The 22,280-nt window shown below is 33.0% G+C and overlaps 1 protein-coding gene across 5 annotated transcripts in view; it reads left to right on the plus strand.

Annotated features, from left to right (window-relative positions):
- The window catches only part of LOC125271957 (VPS10 domain-containing receptor SorCS1), a 230,363-nt gene extending 210,448 nt beyond the window's left edge, over nt 1-19,915 (plus strand). For 2 of the 5 annotated variants that reach the window (XM_048196349.1, XM_048196351.1), the window contains 8 exons: nt 2,568-2,701; nt 2,859-2,982; nt 4,209-4,321; nt 6,945-7,079; nt 9,951-10,050; nt 10,292-10,397; nt 18,837-19,003; nt 19,424-19,915. In XM_048196349.1, the coding sequence (XP_048052306.1) occupies nt 2,568-2,701; nt 2,859-2,982; nt 4,209-4,321; nt 6,945-7,079; nt 9,951-10,050; nt 10,292-10,397; nt 18,837-19,003; nt 19,424-19,488 (944 nt within the window). In that variant the 3' untranslated portion in view covers nt 19,489-19,915. The remainder of the gene's footprint in view (nt 1-2,567; nt 2,702-2,858; nt 2,983-4,208; nt 4,322-6,944; nt 7,080-9,950; nt 10,051-10,291; nt 10,398-18,836; nt 19,004-19,423) is intronic. The other 3 variants (XR_007185740.1, XR_007185739.1, XM_048196350.1) reach the window with 3 other exon arrangements.
- The last annotated feature ends 2,365 nt before the right edge of the window (nt 19,916-22,280 follow it).

Below are 22,280 nucleotides of genomic sequence, written 5' to 3' on the forward strand. Positions count from 1 at the left end.
TAACTCTGTGGTTTTGAAACAAGAACCACATTCCACCATAACATAGCCACATATAATTCTATGAGAATATATACACTACTGTTTAAAAGTATGCAGGTTTTTTTTTTTTTTTTTTATGTTTTTAAAAGAAGTCTCTAATGCTCACCAAGACTGCATTTACTTGTATCATAAATACAGTAAAAGAGTAATAATGTGAAGTAATAGCAAAACCAAGTGTGATGGCAAAACCAAGCTGAAATATCAGCAGACATTACTCCAGTCTTCAGTGGCATGCTGATTTGGTGCTCAAGAAACATTTTTGTATTATCATCAATGTAGTTGTGCTGCTCAATATTCTTATGAAAACTATGATTTTTTTTTTTTTTTAGGATTCTTTGATGAATAGAAAGTTCAAAAGAACATAATTTATTTATGATAGAAATCTTTTGTAACATTACAAATGTCTTTAATGTCAGAATATTATGAAACAAATAAGTTTTTTTTTTTTTTTTCTGTTTATGGATGATATTTGTCAGCAATTTATGCAAAAATGTATATATTTTTTGCAAAAAAAAAAAAAAGTACTGTGAAAAAAATCCCTCCAAATGTATTATGAGTTTTGGGTTACAACATTATTTCAATAAGTAACGATAAGTAACTTTGCAACTACATGACAACCAACTCTCATTAGAGTGTTAGTAGACTGTTAATTTCAGGTTAGGATTAGTAGAATAAGTTGAAATGTACTTGTGAAGTTACTTATAGTTAGTAGTAGTCTATTAATACTCTGATGACTAGTAGTTGACATGTTGTTGCAAAGGTATTTATAGCTAGTAGTAGTCTACTAATACTCCAGTAACTGGTAGATGACATGTAGTTGAAAAGGTACTTATAGTTAGTAGTAGTAGTCTGATGACTGGTAGTTGGCATGTAGTTGCAATGGTACTTATAGTTAGTAGTAGTCTACTAATACTCCAATAACTGGTAGATGACATGTAGTTGCAAAGGTTTTTTTAGTTAGTAGTAGTCTACTAATACTCCAATAACTGGTAGATGACATGTAGTTGCAAAGGTTTTTATAGCTAGTAGTAGTTTACTAATACTCCAGTAACTGGTAGTTGGCATGTAGTTACAAATGTACTTATAGTTAGTAGTAGTCTACTAATACTCTGATGACTGGTAGTTGGCATGTAGTTGCAAAGTTACACATAGTAGTAGTCTACTAATACTCTAATGACTGGTAGTTGGCATGTAGTTGCAAAGTTAATTATAGTCAGCAGTCTACTAATACTCTAATGACTGGTAGTTGGCATGTAGTTGTAAAGTTACTTATAGTTAGTAGTAGTCTTCTAATACTCTAATGACTGGTAGTTGGCATGTAGTTGTAAAGTTATTTATAGTTAGTAGTAGTCTATTAATACTCCAATGACTGGCAGTTGACATGTAGTTGTAAAGTTACTTATAGTTAGTAGTAGTTTATTAATACTCTAATAACTAGTCTTCTAATACTCTAATGACTGGTAGTTGGCATGTAGTTGTAAAGTTACTTATAGTTAGTAGTAGTCTATTAATACTCCAATGACTGGCAGTTGACATGTAGTTGCAAAAATGTACTTATAGTTAGTAGCAGTCTGCTACTTCTCTAATGATTGGTAGTTGACATGTAGTTGCACAGTTACTCATAGTAGTAGTCTACTAATACTCTAATGACTGGTAGTTGACATGTAGTTGCACAGTTACTCATAGTAGTAGTCTACTAATGCTCTAATGACTGGTAGTTGGCATGTAGTTGCAAAGTTACTCATAGTAGTAGTCTACTAATACTCTAATGACTGGTAGTTGGCATGTAGTTGCACAGTTACTCATAGTAGTAGATTACTAATGCTCTAATGACTGGTAGTTGACATGTAGTTGCAAAGTTACTCATAGTAGTAGTCTACTAATACTCTAATGACTGGTAGTTGACATGTAGTTGCACAGTTACTCATAGTAGTAGTCTACTAATGCTCTAATGACTGGTAGTTGGCATGTAGTTGCAAAGTTACTCATAGTAGTAGTCTACTAATGCTCTAATGACTGGTAGTTGACATGTAGTTGCAAAGTTACTCATAGTAGTAGTCTACTAATACTCTAATGACTGGTAGTTGACATGTAGTTGCACAGTTACTCATAGTAGTAGTCTACTAATGCTCTAATGACTGGTAGTTGGCATGTAGTTGCAAAGTTACTCATAGTAGTAGTCTACTAATACTCTAATGACTGGTAGTTGGCATGTAGTTGCACAGTTACTCATAGTAGTAGTCTACTAATGCTCTAATGACTGGTAGTTGGCATGTAGTTGTATAGTTACTTATAGTTAGTAGTTATCTACTAATACTCTAATGACTAGTAGTTAGTAGAATATTGAAAATTAGTGGACTATTGAAATAAAGTGTTAACAATTTTGTCACTGAAACAAAAACTGTTTCTCTCGTCTTTCTTTAACACAGCAGGTTTGAATATGACGAAGTGAACAAGACTTGAGAACTTGTGAAAACTGTTGAAGTCTGCTGGACCAACCCCACTTTTTTCTTTCTCTCTCGGAGCAGGTCAGCTGGAGTCTGTTCATCTCTCCGCCCCTTTTGTCGCTGTGAAAAACAAAGAAGTCAATCTCACAGTGGTTCTCTGGCCAAGCCAAGTGGGAACAGTCACCTATATCTGGTGGTTTGGGAACAATTCAGAGGTAAAGTCTCCATGTGTCACTCACTGGACACCTGTGCATGACTCAGTCTGTGTGTGTTTTTGCCTCACCGGGTGCCATATAAATAAAGTTGGCATCTTCACTGCAGCTACACTGACAGAGCATCCTCTTGAGAGTCTCTTTCACGCTGTATTCACAGCCCGTGATCACGCTGGAGGGGAGTGTGGCGTTCACGTTCTCTCGAGAGGGAATCAGCATTGTCACTGTACAGGTGTCCGCTGGGAATAACATCCTGCAAGACAGGAAAACCATCGCTGTTCATGGTGAGTTTTACATATCGAGTAAACAGAGCAGTGTTGTTCTTGTTAACTGAAACAAAACAAAAAAAATGTTGTTACTGAAATAAAATAATATATAAATATTAGATAAGAAATCTAAGTAAAAAACATCTAAATGATAAGTACACTAAAATATCTGACCTACAGACTGGCGGGTATTGAATATAGCTTCATATGTAAGCAATAAGCTTTCTTAAAAAATATTTTTGCTCTGTGAATATACAGTATATTTGTGATATGTTTAATAAAAAATGCAACACTAACTATTTTAATTAATTATACATGGCAGTGTTAAAAAAATGATAAATAAATCATTAACAGCACCTCAACAATATTGCGTTATTATAAAATTTGAAGTAAAGTCAACATAAAATCAAAATTATTTCAAAAATTCAGTGGTGAACATCGGTGAATATCATTCCAAAGAGAAAAAAAATAAATAAATCACCAAGATCTCTTAAATTTTAACCATGCCCATCATGTAGAGATCACTAAACATTTTTCACAATGCAATTAATTCCTGATGGATAAAAAAAGTCCTGTCCTACTGTTTTGTGGTTTTGTTTCAAGTTCATGTTTCATGTCTTTTATTTTTAAGTTTTATACCTGGTTTCTTGTTAGGTGACTTCCTTGCCCTCGTGATCATGTCTTGTGCTTCCCTAGTCTTTTGTGTCAGTTTCTGATTGATTCCATTGTTTCATGTGCCTTGTTTTCATTGGTTCAATTGTTTCATGTGTCATGTTCCTATTGGTTGTCATAGTTATGCGTTCCCATGAATCATGTATTTAAGCCTCATTCGTGTCTTGTTGAGTAATTATGTTATTCTGTTTCCATGTTTTCAAGTCAGTTTATAGTTCATGTTTGTTTGGTTTCATGTTGTGGATTTAATTCATGGTTTATGTTTCACGTTTTGGATCATCACTTATGTAAATAAACTGCATTTGGGTTTTCTTCAACATAATCCTCATCTGCTTCCATGTCAGCATTGTTACACCATTTTCTCATTGGATATCCTCAGATTTGCGTAATAGAAAAGTGAAGTTGAAATGAACTGTGCTCACAATTTTAAGCACTATATCATATAGTGAATATAGTGAATTATAGTGTTGGAAACAAATGCTGCAGCACAAGCCTCTCCAAAAGGATTTGTGATAAAAAAAAATACTAATAATTATAAAAATATAAGACTTTTTGCATTGTCCCAATTACAGAATACTTCAGATCTCATCTTCTTGCATTTTCATCAAATCTGGATGATCACAACCCTGATGTGGCCGAATGGAGACTTGATGTGAGTCGAGTCATTAAAGCCTCTATGGTGCAGGTGAGTTCAAACTATATACCATTTTACAAAAAATGCTCACTATTCATGCAGCAAAAAACTGGTCCTCTGTTCAGTGGCATTAAAAAAAAGTCTATAATACTTTATTGTATATTCAATAAACAACATAAACAAGCAGCCCTGAAACTGAAATTGTCCATGTCTGTTTGCTTGGAGGTCATCTATATGAGTGTATTTTAACTGATACATATTTATTTGTTTCTTACTTTTCCTTGGAGGAAAGCCTATTTATTAATATGAATGCTCGAGTAAACATTTGGATATAGGAAAGAAATTGATCTTACTCATTTTCTCATGAACTGTTTCTTACTTAATGTCTTTCAGTGCTTTTTGCATGCAGTTCAAGTGAGTGTGTGCAAGAATATAATTATAATCTGATCTGGCGCAGCTTTGGGATACAGGGTATAAGATGATTCATATCTATCATGAACAGAAAAATCAAACAATTATCAAGGTCTTCTAGGAATCTCCTGTATGGATAAACCACTAATGGATGTGTTTCTCAGAAATGTGGTGGCATCTTATGATGAAACTGACATTTCAGGAGATGTTTTTAAAGTTGTTTTTGGCATCATTTGGCAAATGTAAGCATAAAATCTTTACACAGAGTTCAGTTTCATAGACATTGCATTAGTCATGACATTACCACCAAAAAACAGTGGTGGCCAGTAACACAGTAGTTTTACTTAGTTACTGTACTTAAGTAAAATTTACAAGTATCAGAGTATTTTTTTCTTTATTATGGGAAGCTTTGAGTTTTACTTCACTACATTACGAAGCGTAATTTTTTACTTTTTACTTCACTACATTGCTTTAAAAAAAATATAGGCCTATCATTCCTCATTATTTCAAACTGAAGAAATTGCCACCCCCTCCAAGACGCCTCCAAGAGCTATTTTTTGCAATGAACCTGTTGAATTGGTTCATAAATAACACTGAACAATTCATTTCATTACTTAAGTACATTAAAAGTTATTTTGTCAAGTTCTATCATTATCAAGTACTATCATTATGTACTTTTACTTAAGTAAAACTGAAAATGAGTACTTCTATTTTTATTTCAGTATTTTTTTAAGGTTACCTGTACTTTTACTTAAGTACTTGACTTGTGTACTTTGTCCACCACTGCCAAGAACCTTTAGACAATCTCAATTTAAAGTGCTGTTTAGGCTTGTTGAAAAATATGAATTCCAGATATAAAAAGTGTAAGAATATAAATGTAGTCAGGATATTTGGTGGGTTTTCACGCTCCACACTTTGCTTGAAGAGCTCAAGTTGACACACTTTGGTTGTGAAATCGGCTTCTAGATTCGCCTTCACTGATGATGGGAAAAATCACCGTGACTGGAAAAACTTCACAAATATTCAAACATATGGCACGACAGACCGAAACAATCATCAGTGTTCTCCCTCGCTTACCCCGTGGCATTTTCAAGAGGCCGTTATAACTGAACATTGGATGTTTATGGGAAATGACACTTGAGAATAACAGTTCTCATGTGAGCCATATGCATGTTCTGCTCCAGTTGTTTATTGGTAATGTGTGTAATGAGTTTTGCGCTGGGCATATGGACTGGAACGCGGTGGACGTTGTGACCTTGTAATATGAACCAGGGAGGATTTTATATATATTTATATTCTGTCTGAAAGGGATAGTTAATCCAAACATAAAAATTCTGTTTTTATTCACTCACCCTCATTTTGGTCTAAACCCGTAATCCCCCAAAGAATGGACTGCAGAATTGATTTGTTGCAAGAATGGGAACAAATTAAGTGTGACATCACTGATGTCAAGTTGGCTTAACCCATATAGAAGACATGAGGGAGTAAATGATGCCGAAATGTTCATTTTTGAACTAAACCTTTAAATGTATTGATGCTGCAATGGACTTGATTGATTGATTGATTGATTGATTGATTGATTGTCAATCAATTGATAGACTGATAGATTGATATATTGATATTGATGAGTGATTGATTGATTGATTGATTGATTGATTGATTGATTGATTGATTGTCAATCAATCGATAGACTGATAGATTGATATATTGATATTGATTGATCGATCAATTGATTGATCGATTGAATTAAAGAAAAAGGTCTTCTTTATTGCCTTTATTGCGTTAAATTGTGGTAAGTATTCTGACAGATATTTATTAACTCGGACATATTTATACCTTGCAATAACATTTGTATAAAATAAATTATGCAATTACATGTTTTGAAATATACCTACCAATTTAGCGAACTTCTAGGACTTTAATCTTTACAACGTGCGGGAGGAAAAGACCAGAAAATGAATGCTCGCTCACATATTCTTACGGAAGCGTATTAACTAAAACGTAGCTTTATATCTTGCAAATAACATCAGAATAAAACATATAAAGTGATTTAAAAAAAAAAAAAGAAAGAAAGAAAGTTAACCTATCATACACTTGTGGGCTTTCATCTTCATGGTGAGTCTGTCACAGAACCGTTGCATGAGGAGCTGTATAGTTGTTTTTCACGGTTATTTAGTACTGTATTTAGTTCAAGGCCTTTGACTCTCTCTAATCCTGTTTCTTGAACATTTGTGTCTATAATACTCTGTTTCCTGGTCTTCAGGCGACGGGAGTGAATCCTGAACAGCTGTTGGTCACTGTGTTGCCTGGACTGCCAACAGCAGCAGAGTTCTTCCTGTTACCAGACAAACAGCTAACAGAGGGGAAGCCAGACAAAACAGCTACTCATTTAGACCAGGTACTGGACATAACCCTTTTCTGACATAATGCGAGATCTGACCAGAGTTTCTTATGGTCTCCAGCAGATGTCAATGTTGGCCTGTTTAATGCTTGATAAAACCCTGTTTTAACTGGTTCACACTTACGGATGATTTTTCTTGTTTAGAAAATCTGTAATTGTCTCCAGAAATTAAATACTTTTTTAAGACAAGCACAGAAATACACTTTCATATAACTTCAGAAAGTATCAGTCAAAAAAAAAAAAAAGAAAAAAAAAAGTGCTTTCCTGATTTGGATGTCAAAGATCACTGAGATCTTTCACGTTTATTATCTTACTCACCTGTAAGGTTTTGGGTTGAATTGTTAGGTCATGGGTAAATTTGGCCATACCGCAGTGTATTTGGGCAAAACAGAGAACAGCCATTATTGAATATGAGAAGATGGCTCATGTCCTCCAGTATCACCATGCAGAGACATCTGTATTTTTGAGGCAGTGATTTCTCACCATACATACTATAGAGAAGGTCATTAGTAATCCATCCACTAGATCATTCAGTCCTCCATTCGCTTATGGGCTACATATATTATATCTCAGATGAAAGGGGGATATCTGCACTTTGTGGATGTATTTTCTTCCCTCACCCAAACCTACCTTGAATCTACAAAGGACCTTTCACAGCAGATCCTCATAAATCTCTATTCAAGGGTGGCATGTTCAAAGTATAATGTGTAGATAGCCTTATTAAAAAAGTATAATAGACTTAGTGACCCTGGTACAATTCATAAAGAATGTAATTATTCATGGAATGGTCTAATTTTAAAAGGGTGAAAAATAAGGAGAGAGAGACAGAAGGTGAGAGCGACGAAGAAATAAAGGAGCGCAGAAATAAGTCAGGAGTCATTTAGTAAATGAGACAGATTTAATAAAGCTTGGGAAGAAAGAGTGATAAAAGGGAATCTTGGAACAGGAAGTGGTTTTGTGTGATTATTAACACCATCATCACTGATCTATCTATCTATCTATCTATCTATCTATCTATCTATCTATCTATCTATCTATCTATCTATCTATCTATCTATCTATCTATCTATCTATCTGTCTCTCTGTCTCCTTATTATCTGTCAACCCTGTTACCATCATTTTAATTTCCTTATGATCATAATGAACTAATACATAAATAAAAGACAAATAACTTATATTTATGAAATCTTCATAGTTTCAGAAAATGAACTCTTCAATGAAAAGATAATTTTTTTTTTTTTTTAGTACGTTTATCATATGTTTTGCTATGTTTGTCAGTAGGCATTGATCTGTAGGGTTAGTTCACCCAAAAATGAAAATAAAGTCATTTATTACTCACCTTCATGCCGTTCCACACCCGCAAGACCTTCGTTCATCTTCGGAACACAAATTAAGATATTTTTCTTGAAATCCGATGGATCAATGCCAGCATTTTCCTCTCTCAAGATCCATTAATGTACTAAAAACATATTTAAATCAGTTCATGTGAGTACAGTGGCTCAATATTAATATTATAAAGTGACAAGAATATTTTTGGTGCACCAAAAAAGAACAAAATAACGACTTATATAGTGATGGCCGATTTCAAAACACTGCTTCAGGAAGATTTGGAGTGTTATGATTCTTCTGTGTCGGATCATGATTTGGATCGCGTGTCAAACCGCCAAACTGCTGAAATCACGTGACTTTGGCGCTCCGACACGCTGATTCATTATGCTCCGAAGCTTCCTGAAGCAGTGTTTTGAAATCGGCCATTACTATATAAGTCGTTATTTTGTTTTTTTTGGCGCAACAAAAATATTCGCGTCGCTTTATAATATTAATATTGAACCACTGTACTCACATGACCTGATTTAAATATGTTTTTAGTACCTTTATGGATCTTGAGAGAGGAAATGTCATGGCTCTGTGAGGCCTGCATAGGGAGCAATCGGATTTCAACAAAAATATCTTAATTTGCGTTCCGAAGATTAGCGAAGGTGTGGAACGGCATGAGGGTGAGTAATAAATGACAGAATTTTCATTTTTAGGTGAACAATCCCTTTAAAATCCTGTCAACCCCTTTACAAAGAATGTATGAAAAACAATTGATAATTGAAAAGTTTAATTTTTTTATAGATATAGGCATTAAATTCTCTTTTTGAGAAGCACATTGCAGTTTTATTACTTTAAACACTAGACTTGTAATATGAAATTAAAGTGTGAAACTGTCAATCCTGTTACCGTCAACCGTCATCTGAAGATGAAATTATACCCCGACCTATATTAAATTGCATTAGCATGTGTTGTTGCATTTATTAACACTTAACCACATTATTTGTCTGAGAGACCGTTTAATAAAAGTACAAAAAATGTACTCAAAAAAATCAAACTGGAGGCACCTGTTTTAGAATGACCCTTAAAAAAAACTGATCTGCCATAATCAAGCACAAAAACAAACAAAAATGGCCTTAATTTTGGGATGGAACTTGTGATCTGCTTTCAAGATTTATGCATACATAACAGAGCCTGACATTCAAGGACTCTATATGTGTTTGAGGGAGAAGAGAGAGATGTTAGGCCTAAATGAGATCCCTCACATGTCATATATCTGTATTTGTGAGTGAAGGTGATAGTTGATTTATGCTAAAATGTCTTCCTAGTGTGGTACAGGCTCATGTACAACAAACAACATCACGCTTTGCCTCAACCTACAGTACAATGCATCAGGAATCAAATACCTACAGGGCACGAATATCTTATTTCAGGGTTATGTGATTATTTATGTAATTTAATAACATATTTGGATGTATAATATACCAGGAGGCAGTGTTTTCTTATCAAACATGGAGTGAATATGATGATACGATGATGTGATTTTCCTTTCAGCTCTCAGAACTGGTGCTCAGTGCTCTGAATCAGAATCTCGTTCAGTTCACACTCAGACCAGGAGTCCAGGTCACAGTATACGCTGCCCATTTATCAGCAGGTAATGAACTGGAATCAAATACTGTTGTTCTAAATATGAACAAGACAAGATTTGCAACTTGTAGGAATAGTTCACCCAAAGATGAGAAGTGATCATTTATAATCAACAATTTTAATATAACATTGGTTGTATAATTGTGAGAAATGAGTTTTGTGTCTGTTTAATAAATGGAGGTTTGGAAACATGCCAGCCTGTGCACTGACAACAGCTGTCTGCCTTATTTTTTTTTCCCTGTGTCTAGCGCCTCTAGTGGACACAAGTGAGAATCACAGCAGCTCAGCTATGCTTATGCTCCTCTCTGTGGTGGTGGTTGGTTTAGCAGTGTTCCTCATCTATAAATTCAAAAGGTATTGTTATCCATTTTTAAAACCTCAACTTGGATCATATTTGCAGTATAAATATGGTTAGCTTTTTTTTAATTCGTCAAATGTCTAGTGGAAAGTAATCACTTTGTGAAAGCTTGAAAGGCAAGTTATTTATAAAGATGCTGTACTGTCTGCTACTAACAAAAAGTAGCTTACTACATTGATAGTATTTGTAGATTTTTTTTTTAAAGATAAAATTATATTTTTAAATTCATAATTATCAGATGATATATTTTATTAATTGATTTATCTTTATTTTCAAGCAGAACAGAACATTCAACAGCATTATTTAACTGAATATAATGTTTGTTTGTCATATTATAATTATTATTATAATACATTATATAATAAATTCTATTCATTATAATAATAAATATTTTACATTATGTTGTTAATTGCTATAAAAACAGCCGAGCAGATGTCTGCACAAGGACTCTTATGAGGCAAATCGTTCTCTGAGATCAGCAGATTTAGGTGTTGTGTCTCAGTTTAGCTCACAAAACATTGTAAACCATTGAGCGGATATGTCGAGTGGTGGTTCACCCTTTCACTGTTGCAGAACCTTCTTTCTTTTGTCCCAAGCGCTCATAACAAATGAGAAATGTCAGTCAATGCACAGACATTATCAATATTTAGCCCTTTGAGTTTTTCAAGTTGACCTTTATGAAATGTTAAATGATTGCACCGTTTCCATCACTGGACTGAGAGAGAAAAGGGCATGAGAGGTCAATAAGACAAGATCTGGAGACAGGAGAGGGAGATAACAGAAGTGCCAAGAAATTTCCGACACTTTAATTTTTGGTACCTAATAGTCTGGCATTCACTGACACTACAGCCGCCTATAACTTCCTGAAGGAACATGAGGAACTTCTTGTTAATCAGTTCACCCAGAACTAATGACGAAAAACCGCTCTTTTTAATGAATCAGTTGATCTAGTTCACAAAACCCATCTAAATGATTCATTCAGGAATCAAACAGACACAGTTTTAAACTCAGTAAGTGAATAACAACCTAAATATAGAGTACAAGTGGTATGAACTACTTTATGGTGCATTCGCATCGTTTTTTTTTTTTCGTTTTTTTTTTCGTTTACGCCTCAGGTCCTATGAGGGCTAATTGCATGGAAAAGCAGTACAGATTTCTACGGAAGAGGATTAGGGTCAAGCAATAATAAGAAAACAAAACCATCTCGAGATTAAAGTTGTTAAATTTCAAGAAAAAACTTGACTTCGAGAAAAAAGTCAAGATAAAATGTTGAGAATAAACTCGATAAATTTAGAGAAAAAAAGTCGAGATAAAATGTTGAGAATAAACTTGTTAAATTACGAGAAAAAACGTGTTAAATTTTGAGGAAAAAAGTCGAGATAAAATGTTCAGAATAAACTCGTTAAATTACGAGAAAAAAATCGTTAAATTTTGAGAGAAAAGGTCGAGATAAAATGTTGAGAATAAACTCGTTAAATTACGAGAAAAAACTTGTTAAATTTTGAGAAAAAAAGTCGAGATAAAATGTTGAGAATAAACTCGTTAAATTACGAGAAAAAACTAGTTTAATTTTTAGAGAAAAACGTCGAGATAAAATGTTGAGAATAAACTCGTTAAATTACGAGAAAAAAATCGTTAAATTTTGAGAGAAAAAGTCGAGATAAAATGTTGAGAATAAACTCGTTAAATTACGAGAAAAAACTTGTTAAATTTTGAGAAAAAAAGTTTAGATAAAATGTTGAGAATAAACTTCTTAAATGACAAGAAAAAACTCGTTAAATTTTGAGAAAAAAAGTGGAGATAAAATGTTGAGAATAAACTCGTTAAATTACGAGAAAAAACTCATTCAATTTTGAGAAAAAAAGTCGAGATAAAATGTTGAGAATAAACTCGTTAAATTACGAGAAAAAACTAGTTTAATTTTTAGAGAAAAACGTCGAGATAAAATGTTGAGAATAAACTTGTTAAATTACGAGAAAAAACTTGTTAAATTTTGAGGAAAAAAGTCGAGATAAAATGTTCAGAATAAACTCGTTAAATTACGAGAAAAAAATCGTTAAATTTTGAGAGAAAAAGTTGAGATAAAATGTTGAGAATAAACTCGTTAAATTACGAGAAAAAAACTCGTTAAATTTTGAGAAAAAAAGTTTAGATAAAATGTTGAGAATAAACTTCTTAAATTACAAGAAAAAACTCGTTAAATTTTGAGAAAAAAAGTGGAGATAAAATGTTGAGAATAAACTCGTTAAATTACGAGAAAAAAACTTGTTACATTTCGAGAAAAAAGTCGAGATAAAATGTTGAGAATAAACTCGTTAAATTACGAGAAAAAACTCATTCAATTTTGAGAAAAAAAGTCGAGATAAAATGTTGAGAATAAAGTAATTAAATTATGAGAAAAAAGTTGTTAAATTACGAGAACAAATTCATTAAATTATGAGAAAAATGTTGTTAAATTTCGAGAAAAAAGTCAAGATAAAATGTTGAGAATAAAGTCATTAAATTATGAGAAAAAACTCGTTAAATTACGAGAAAAAACTTGTTAAATTTTGAGGAAAAAAGTTGAGATAAAATGTTCAGAATAAACTCGTTAAATTACGAGAAAAAAATCGTTAAATTTTGAGAGAAAAAGTCGAGATAAAATGTTGAGAATAAACTCGTTAAATTACGAGAAAAAACTCGTTAAATTTTGAGAAAAAAAGTTTAGATAAAATGTTGAGAATAAACTTCTTAAATTACAAGAAAAAACTCGTTAAATTTTGAGAAAAAAAGTGGAGATAAAATGTTGAGAATAAACTCGTTAAATTACGAGAAAAAAACTTGTTACATTTCGAGAAAAAAGTCGAGATAAAATGTTGAGAATAAACTCGTTAAATTACGAGAAAAAACTCATTCAATTTTGAGAAAAAAAGTCGAGATAAAATGTTGAGAATAAAGTCATTAAATTACGAGAAAAAAAATCGTTAAATTTCGAGAAAAAAGTCAAGATAAAATGTTGAGAATAAAGTAATTAAATTATGAGAAAAAGTTGTTAAATTACGAGAACAAATTCGTTAAATTATGAGAAAAATGTTGTTAAATTTCGAGAAAAAAGTCAAGATAAAATGTTGAGAATAAAGTCATTAAATTATGAGAAAAAACTTGTTAAATTTTGAGAAAAAAAGTGGAGATAAAATGTTGAGAATAAACTCGTTAAATTACGAGAAAAAAACTTGTTACATTTCGAGAAAAAAGTCGAGATAAAATGTTGAGAATAAACTCGTTAAATTACGAGAAAAAACTCATTCAATTTTGAGAAAAAAAGTCGAGATAAAATGTTGAGAATAAAGTAATTAAATTATGAGAAAAAAGTTGTTAAATTACGAGAACAAATTCATTAAATTATGAGAAAAATGTTGTTAAATTTCGAGAAAAAAGTCAAGATAAAATGTTGAGAATAAAGTCATTAAATTATGAGAAAAAACTCGTTAAATTACGAGAAAAAACTTGTTAAATTTTGAGGAAAAAAGTCGAGATAAAATGTTCAGAATAAACTCGTTAAATTACGAGAAAAAAATCGTTAAATTTTGAGAGAAAAAGTCTAGATAAAATGTTGAGAATAAACTCGTTAAATTACGAGAAAAAATTCGTTAAATTTTGAGAAAAAAAGTTTAGATAAAATGTTGAGAATAAACTTCTTAAATTACAAGAAAAAACTCGTTAAATTTTGAGAAAAAAAGTGGAGATAAAATGTTGAGAATAAACTCGTTAAATTACGAGAAAAAAACTTGTTACATTTTGAGAAAAAAGTCGAGATAAAATGTTGAGAATAAACTCGTTAAATTACGAGAAAAAACTCATTCAATTTTGAGAAAAAAAGTCGAGATAAAATGTTGAGAATAAAGTCATTAAATTACGAGAAAAAAAATCGTTAAATTTCGAGAAAAAAGTCAAGATAAAATGTTGAGAATAAAGTAATTAAATTATGAGAAAAAGTTGTTAAATTACGAGAACAAATTCGTTAAATTATGAGAAAAATGTTGTTAAATTTCGAGAAAAAAGTCAAGATAAAATGTTGAGAATAAAGTCATTAAATTATGAGAAAAAACTCGTTAAATTACGAGAAAAAACTTGTTAAATTTTGAGAAAAAAAGTCGAGATAAAATGTTGAGAATAAAGTCATTAAATTATGAGAAAAAAAGTCGTTAAATTACGATAACAAATTCGTTAAATTACGAATTTGTTCTCATCATTTAACAACTTTTTTCTCGTAATTTAATGACTTTATTCTCATAATTTAATGAGTTTATTCTCAACATTTAACAACTTTAATCTCGAGATGGTTTTATTTTTTTTATTATTGCTTGGCCCTAATCCTCTTCCGTAGATTTCACCAAGTACAACATGTTCCTGGGGCAACATCTTTGATGATCCTGGAACAACATTCTAATCAACCAATCATATTTGAGGGACAAGTTTACAGTTTAGGTCACGTTTAGGCTTACAACCAGGGTTAGGTGCTTCTACATCAGTGTTATTCACCTATCATTTCCCTCTGATTATAGGTAGAAGTTATGGGTAGAATTAGGTTTAGGAGTAGGGATATGTTTAGGACTACATTTTCAGACAGGAATGTTGTTCCAGGATCAACAAAATATGTTGACCCAGGTACATATCTTACTTGGCAAAATCACAGTGACACAGTACAGAAAGCTCTGAATAAAAGCAGAGTGTTAGTAAATGGTGACAGAATTTCCGTTTCATTGTGTGAACTGGTCCTTTAATGAGGGTGTTAGATCACATCTTAATGAGCTGTCGGTTTGTGTTGCATTTTCTTCCTGCTAAATCCCTCTCCAGTTGTATTTTGCACAATAAATTTGCTTTTGAATCCTCTTAGGCAATGCCCTGTTAAGGTTCTATTCTGGTTTTTGCTTACGTGACATTCTCCCCCCATAACGATGCAGACCAAGTCGGATAAAATCACCTCTCTAAAGGGAGGCCTTGATTTAACAGCTCATTCATAGCCCCTTAGTGAGACTTTTTTACACAGAGGTCTTTTTGTTTTCTTATTCCCGTGTCTTATTACAAATTTTTCCCTGAGGCAGATCCCAGATCGCGTCTTGTAAACACAGTATACCGCATTCACAAACTATATAAACACATGCTTCCTATGATAAACAACCAGAAAGATGTGAACTGCAAAGCTGATAATGTCAGGGCCGTCGGTACGTTTGGAAAAAATGCAGAAGGGCACATTATGAACCTTATCAGTTTGGCTCATGAATATTAATTAGGTAATTTTTGCCCAGTAGTTTGCCCAGTGAAGGATAAGTGACTGCTAGCCACAGTAGATCACTGTTTACATCTACATTGTTTGTTTTGACTAGGTCAAACTATGTCTTAAAGGGGACCTATTTTGCACCTTTTACAAGATGTAATATAAGTCTCTTTTGAGACCAGAATGTGTCTGTGAAGTTTAATCTCAAAATACCCTTCAAAATATTTATTATAGCTTCTCAAATTTGGCCGATTGGGTGTGAGCAAAAACACGCCGTTTTTGTGTTTCCCTTTAAATGCAAATGAGCTGCTGCTTCTGGCCCGCTTTCCAAAAGAGGGCGGAGCTTTAACAGCTTGCGCTTCGGTTGCTCAACAAAGCTGGAGAATCTCACGCAGCCAAAATGACGATTTGTGAAGCAGTCCGGTGTAAAATGTCCAACATGTCCTCGACCCCTTTGTTGCGTGTTCTGAGGGGCGAGGTTTATGTCAATTTTGGGGTTTGTGATGTCACTAACCCAGGAAGAAGCTTGTTGTAGTCCCTACAAGCCTTTGTTGTAGTCCACCGAATTCTTTAAAAGAAAATATCTCCCTTTGCATTGAACTTTGAGCGTCATAACTTTGCAGATGTTGTTTATGCTCTAACAGCAACATTACAAACTAACTAAATAATAAACCACCCCTTTAAAATCACCAGTTACGTTAGTAACATTATGAATGACATTCACGGATGATATTTCATGTTGTAAACACAGAATCAGTTTTCTTGCCGCTAAAACAAACATTTTGGAGGGAAAAGACTAAATATAAATGGGATCAGTATGCTTGATATTAAAGATTAACAAGAAACAGCGAGTTACTTATCTGCAACGATCACATGAGCTCAGCTGACTTCACTACTATTTGTTGTTGCTCCCAAAATTCGCTCTTCATTTGCATAAAGTTAAACAGATCTCAACTTTCTCGAGTCGCTGGACACACCTAAATCCTGTTGCCAACGGTCACTGTTGGTCATGTCGCCAGAAATCAGCTCTCTATTGAAATAAATGGCATTGTGTAGCTTTGTTAGTGTGAATGGGGCTTTAGGCAGTGAAATATCACTTTATATACTTTTTTGTAAACTACTGTTAAAATTACAGACAGCAAACTTTTTTTTTTTTTTTTTTTTTTTTTTATGTTTTTGAAAAAGGTCTTTTATGCTCATTAAGGCTACATTTATTTGATCAAAAATGTAGTAAAATCAGTAATATTGTGAAATATTATTACAATTTAAAATAACTGTTTTCTATTTGAATATATTTTTAAAATGTAATTTATTACTGAGATGCAAAGCTGAATTTTCAGCATCATTACCCCAGTCTTGTCACATGAAATCATTCTGATATTCTGATTTGGTGATGAAAAAACATTTATTATTATTATTATTATTAGAGTTGACATATAGTTGAAAACAGTCTTGCTTAATAGTCTCCTTGGAACTGTGATATGCATTTTTTTCAGGATTTTATGATGAATAGAAATTTCAAAAGTACAGCATTCATTTGAAATAGAAATATTTTTGTAACAAATGCCATTAATTTGGTGAGTAAAAGTATTAATTTCTTGGTAACACTTTACAATAAGGCTCATTAGTTAACATGAACTAATAATGAACTGCACTTATACAGCATTGATTAATCTTTGTTAATGTTAATTTCAACATTTACTAATACATTATTAAAATCTTGTTAACATTATTTAATGCACGGTGAACTAACATGAACAAACAACGAACAACTGTATTTTCATTAACTACCGTTAATGAATTGCTCATGGTTAGTTCATGTTAGTTAATACATTATCTAATGTTTAACTAATGAACCTTATTGTAAAGTGTTACCAATTTCTTTAAAAAAATAAAATAAAATCGTACTGACCCCAAACTTTTAAACGGTAGTCAGATTATTAAGGTGGTTGAAACTCTTAACTTAAAGGATTAGTCCACTTTTTTTTTCCTGATATATTTACTCACCCCAATGTCATCCAAGATATTCATGTATTTCTTTTGTCAGTTGAAAAGAAATTAAGGTTTTTGAGGAAAACATTCCAGGATTTTTCTCCTTACAGTGGATTTCAATGGCTACCAACAGAATGAAGGTCAAAATGACAGTTTCAGTCCAGCTTCAAGGGCTTTAAACGATACCAGCCGGTTGCATAAACCACTTAGACTAGTCTTAAAAGTTAAGACACTAATGTTTTTCTTGAAGTCTGTTACATAAAAAGGTAGATTGGTGTAATTGGAATTGGAAAAATAACACTGATTACCTCTTGGTTAACTGCAGGTTGGTCAAACTAGTTCTTAAGACACAGTCTTAATATAGTGACTAAGTTTATGCAACTGGCCCCAGATGAGTAATAAGGGTCTTATCTAGTGAATCGATAGGTCAAAAAAATATAACCGTTTATGCTTTATAAACAAAATATCGCCTTGAACGTACTTTCCGCTTCCGCATTCTTCATAACGCTTACGCTGAATGTTCTACGCCTTCCCTATTCTACTTACGGAACGAACGCGGCACCAGTTTCGTTTTTTTCCATAAGTTGAATAGGGAAGGCGTAGGACATTCAGCGTAAGCGTTATGAAGAATGCGGAAGCGGAAAGTACGTTCAAGGCGATATTTTGTTTATAAAGCATAAACGGTTGTATTTTTTTCGAAAATGACCGATCGTTTCGCTAGATAAGACCCTTATTACTCATCTGGGATCGTTCAAAGCCCTTGAAGCTGCACTGAAACTGTAATTTTGACCTTCAATCTGTTGGTAGCCATTGAAATCCACTATATGGAGAAAAATCCTGGAATGTTTTCCTCAAAAACCTTCATTTCTTTTCGACTGACGAAAGAAAGACATGAACATCTTGGATGACATGGGGGTGAGTAAATTTATCAGGAAAAGTGTATTTAAAAGTGGACTAATCCTTTAAGATTATTTTCTAAAAATTGGACAAGATTAATAAATAATTTAATAAATAAGTTGAGGAGACATTTTCCCTTCAGTTATTATTGTTGCTTACTGCTTGATAATATAGATTTTTTTTTTTTTTTTTTTCCCATCATCCTGTTTCCCTCTGGCTGATTCCCCCTAGCATATCTTGTAGCATCAAGCTTTGCTTGCCCACGTCTCATTGTAAATCTTTCCTCAAGGAAGATCCCAGGCCTCCACATCTATGCAGCGATGCAGGACGAAAAAGAGCAAGAAATGATCCAGAGTCCAGTTTCACCCACTGACAGCACACCCAGCTGCAGCTCTCAGAGAGAGCTGCTCACACCACTGGAACCTCTGGACACAGAGCCCAACACCCAGACCATCGGTGAGTAGCGCTCTCCATCAGATCAGCTGCTGGGCACAGTATCATACAGCCCCTCAGCGCCCACTACTGATTCCGTTCCATTTAACACAACCGAAGCACTTTGCTACTCAGATCCTCTCTTATACTGAACTCATAGCTTTGATTCTAGGGAACAGCAGACACACTTCACCTGTCATTCGGCTCATTCTGGGTGTGTTAGACAAATTCTTTTAAATGGCTTTAGCGGATTTGTTGGAAGAGGGGGTTTTGTTGATTGCGGGGAAAAGCATTGGTTGGTTGACTTATGGTCCCTTGATGATGCCTATAATAAATCAACGAAACAGTAAATGTCATGATGCAATTTAGCTTTCTAGGCTGCTATGGGAATGTTGCCACTGTCAATTCACACTCTGCTTTTTTTGGGGGTTTTTTCTTTCCCAGAATGCATCAAACCTCATCCACGTGTCAAATTCTCATCAGATCTTCCTACATACATCGACGTTTGAACTCTAGACTCCGCCATGTCAAGGACTTTGGTCATGCGGACACAAAGGTTTCAAGCTTTATTCAGTACTTGTGCATGTTGGACATTAACTTTACTGTGCTCTGTGAATACTAGAACAAACTTTGTACAGCTTTTTTATATGTCTGTGTATTCAAATAAATCAATACATTTTTTTGATGCGGTTGATTTATAAAGATGTCAGTGTGTATAAAGTTGGAGGGAAAGGCCTGCATGAAGAGTGGAAAGAAGCAGAAAATTATTCTTGGTTAACTGTCTGTTTATTTTTATTGTTAACAGTGGCAGTACAGTATTCATGAGAGTAAAACATGGATGTGTGACATTTTGGAAATGTTTTAATAATAAACTGTAAAAATTATTAATTATAACTGTAAAATAAAACATTTCCTGGGTTTCATTTTGTAAAACTACACTTAGCACATCTGTACTTTACATGTAACACAACAATGTAGGTTTTACCACTGATTTTATTTTTAATTTTTACTAAGTTTCATGTGATTATTCATGAAGCAGCGTTAAAGGGATAGTTCACCCAAAAACTACAATTCTTTACCCACCCTTATGTTGTTCAAAACCTGTAAGAATTTTGTTCATCTTACGATCACTTTTTGATGAAATCTGAGAGGTTTCTGTCCCTCCATTGACAGCCTAGGCAACTACTACTTTCAAGGTAATCCATGTGACTCCAGTGGTTTAACCTCAGTTTTATGAAGCAAAGCGAGTGCTTTGTTTGTGCAAAAAAAAAAAAAAGTTTTATTTACAAAGTATTAATCTCCAGTGTGCGTTCACGAGAGCACCACGACACATGGGTGTTGTGTTGACGTGAGAGCAGATGTTGTTTTGTGAACGCGTTGGAGACTAATATTTTGTAAAAAAAAAAAAGTGGTAAATTATGTTGTTGTTGTTGTTTTTGTTTGTTTTGTTTTTTGGTTTTTGTGCATAAGAACGCTGGAGTCACATCGATAACTTAAAGATGTCTTTACTACCTTTCTGGGTCTTGAAAGTGGTAGTTGCGTAGCTGTCAATGGAGGGACAGAAAGCTCTCAGATTTCATCAAAAAGATCTTCATTTGTGTTATGAAGATGAATGAAAGTCTTTCGCATTTGGAACGACATAAGGGTGAGTAAATGACAGAATTTTCATTTTTGGGTGAACTATCCCTTTAAGCTTGTTCATCTTTTTTTTGCTTCTCTGCAATATAAAAGTTTTTTTTTTTTTTCATAGTAAAATAAAATATGTATTTCTATGTAGTAGAAATAACTGACTGTTGGTTTACAGATACAAACAGATGTAAACTGACTTGATGCGACATTATGGCCAAGCAGAAGTGTTTGTCTAGTGTCTCAAACAATTTTGTATGAAATAATTTGTGCACTCACAAGGGAGTTGTGTTTTGATTTTGTTCTTTTTTTTTTTTTTTGCATTTAAATTCAGTCATGTCATACCAAAAGCTGACGGATATGAATGTATGAATGTGTATGTATTTAAATATTTAAGACTCTTTTTTTTTTTTTTTTTTTTTTTACTTTGCCCTCTTTACATATTAACAGTATAAAATCACAGGGAAGCTACAAGCAGTTACTTGAACTAATGAATTGACTAATATTAATGAATTGGAAATCACTAAATACCAAAATAATGTGTCACGTATAGTAGGCATAATCCACTATTACACACAAACATATATATATATATATATATATATATATATATATATATATATATATATATTGGCAGGTACCATGCTTACACAGACCTGCATTTCATGTCAACTTATTTTATTTGACCTTGTTTAGTTTTTGAGGATTTCACAGTCTATCCATATTGGAATATGACTAATCTGGCAGGCCAAATGACAATTTTAATTTAAAATTTGTACCAAAATACCACAGTTTGCATGGACACTATAGCAGTTATATCTATGGACTGTTTGCTTCCCATTTCTGCTCTTCTTTCAATATTTGAATATCAAGGTTATATTACAGTTATTGTCAGTCTTTCTATTCTTATACACTAATGAATGTACATGGAGGTCATTTTTATTACTCAATTGTCAGGATATTGAAGACAGCATGTTTAAAAGGGAATTTTTAATGGGTAATTTTATTTCAATAGTCCTTGTCCGTCACCTTTTGTACACTACCTATAAATATCATGTCACAGCAGTAGAGGATATTCATACTGAGACAATTCACTATGGACTTGATACAATCACAGTACAGATTATATTTTCATAATATCATGAGCGCTGCAGTGACACTGTCTTTGGCAAATGAAACATGGATGTCAAGACTCTCAAATTAGTTGAAACTGTCAATCAAAGGAGTACAGGTCATTGTGGGTAGGGGGAGGGGCTATAAAATGAGCAATATCATTAAATTGTTTCTGCTAAATACGGAAGAGGATTAGGGCCAAGCAATAATAAAAAAATAAAACCATCTCGAGATTAAAGTTGAGAAAAAAATAATTTAATGACTTTTTTCTCGTAATTTAACGAGTTTATTCTCAACATTTTATCTCGACTTTTTTCTCGAAAATTAACGACATTTTTCTCATAATTTAACGAGTTTGTTCTCGTAATTTAACGAGATTATTCTCAACATTTTATCTCGACTTTTTTCTTGAAATTTAACGAGTTTGTTCTCGTAATTTAATGACTTTATTCTCAACATTTTATCTCGACTTTTTTCTCGAAATTTAACGACATTTTTCTCATAAGTTAACGAGTTTGTTCTTGTAATTTAATGACTTTTTTCTCGTAATTTAATGACTGTT

This window comes from Megalobrama amblycephala, linkage group LG7 (genome assembly GCF_018812025.1).
Source record: "Megalobrama amblycephala isolate DHTTF-2021 linkage group LG7, ASM1881202v1, whole genome shotgun sequence".
In the NCBI taxonomy this organism is placed as follows: domain Eukaryota; kingdom Metazoa; phylum Chordata; class Actinopteri; order Cypriniformes; family Xenocyprididae; genus Megalobrama; species Megalobrama amblycephala.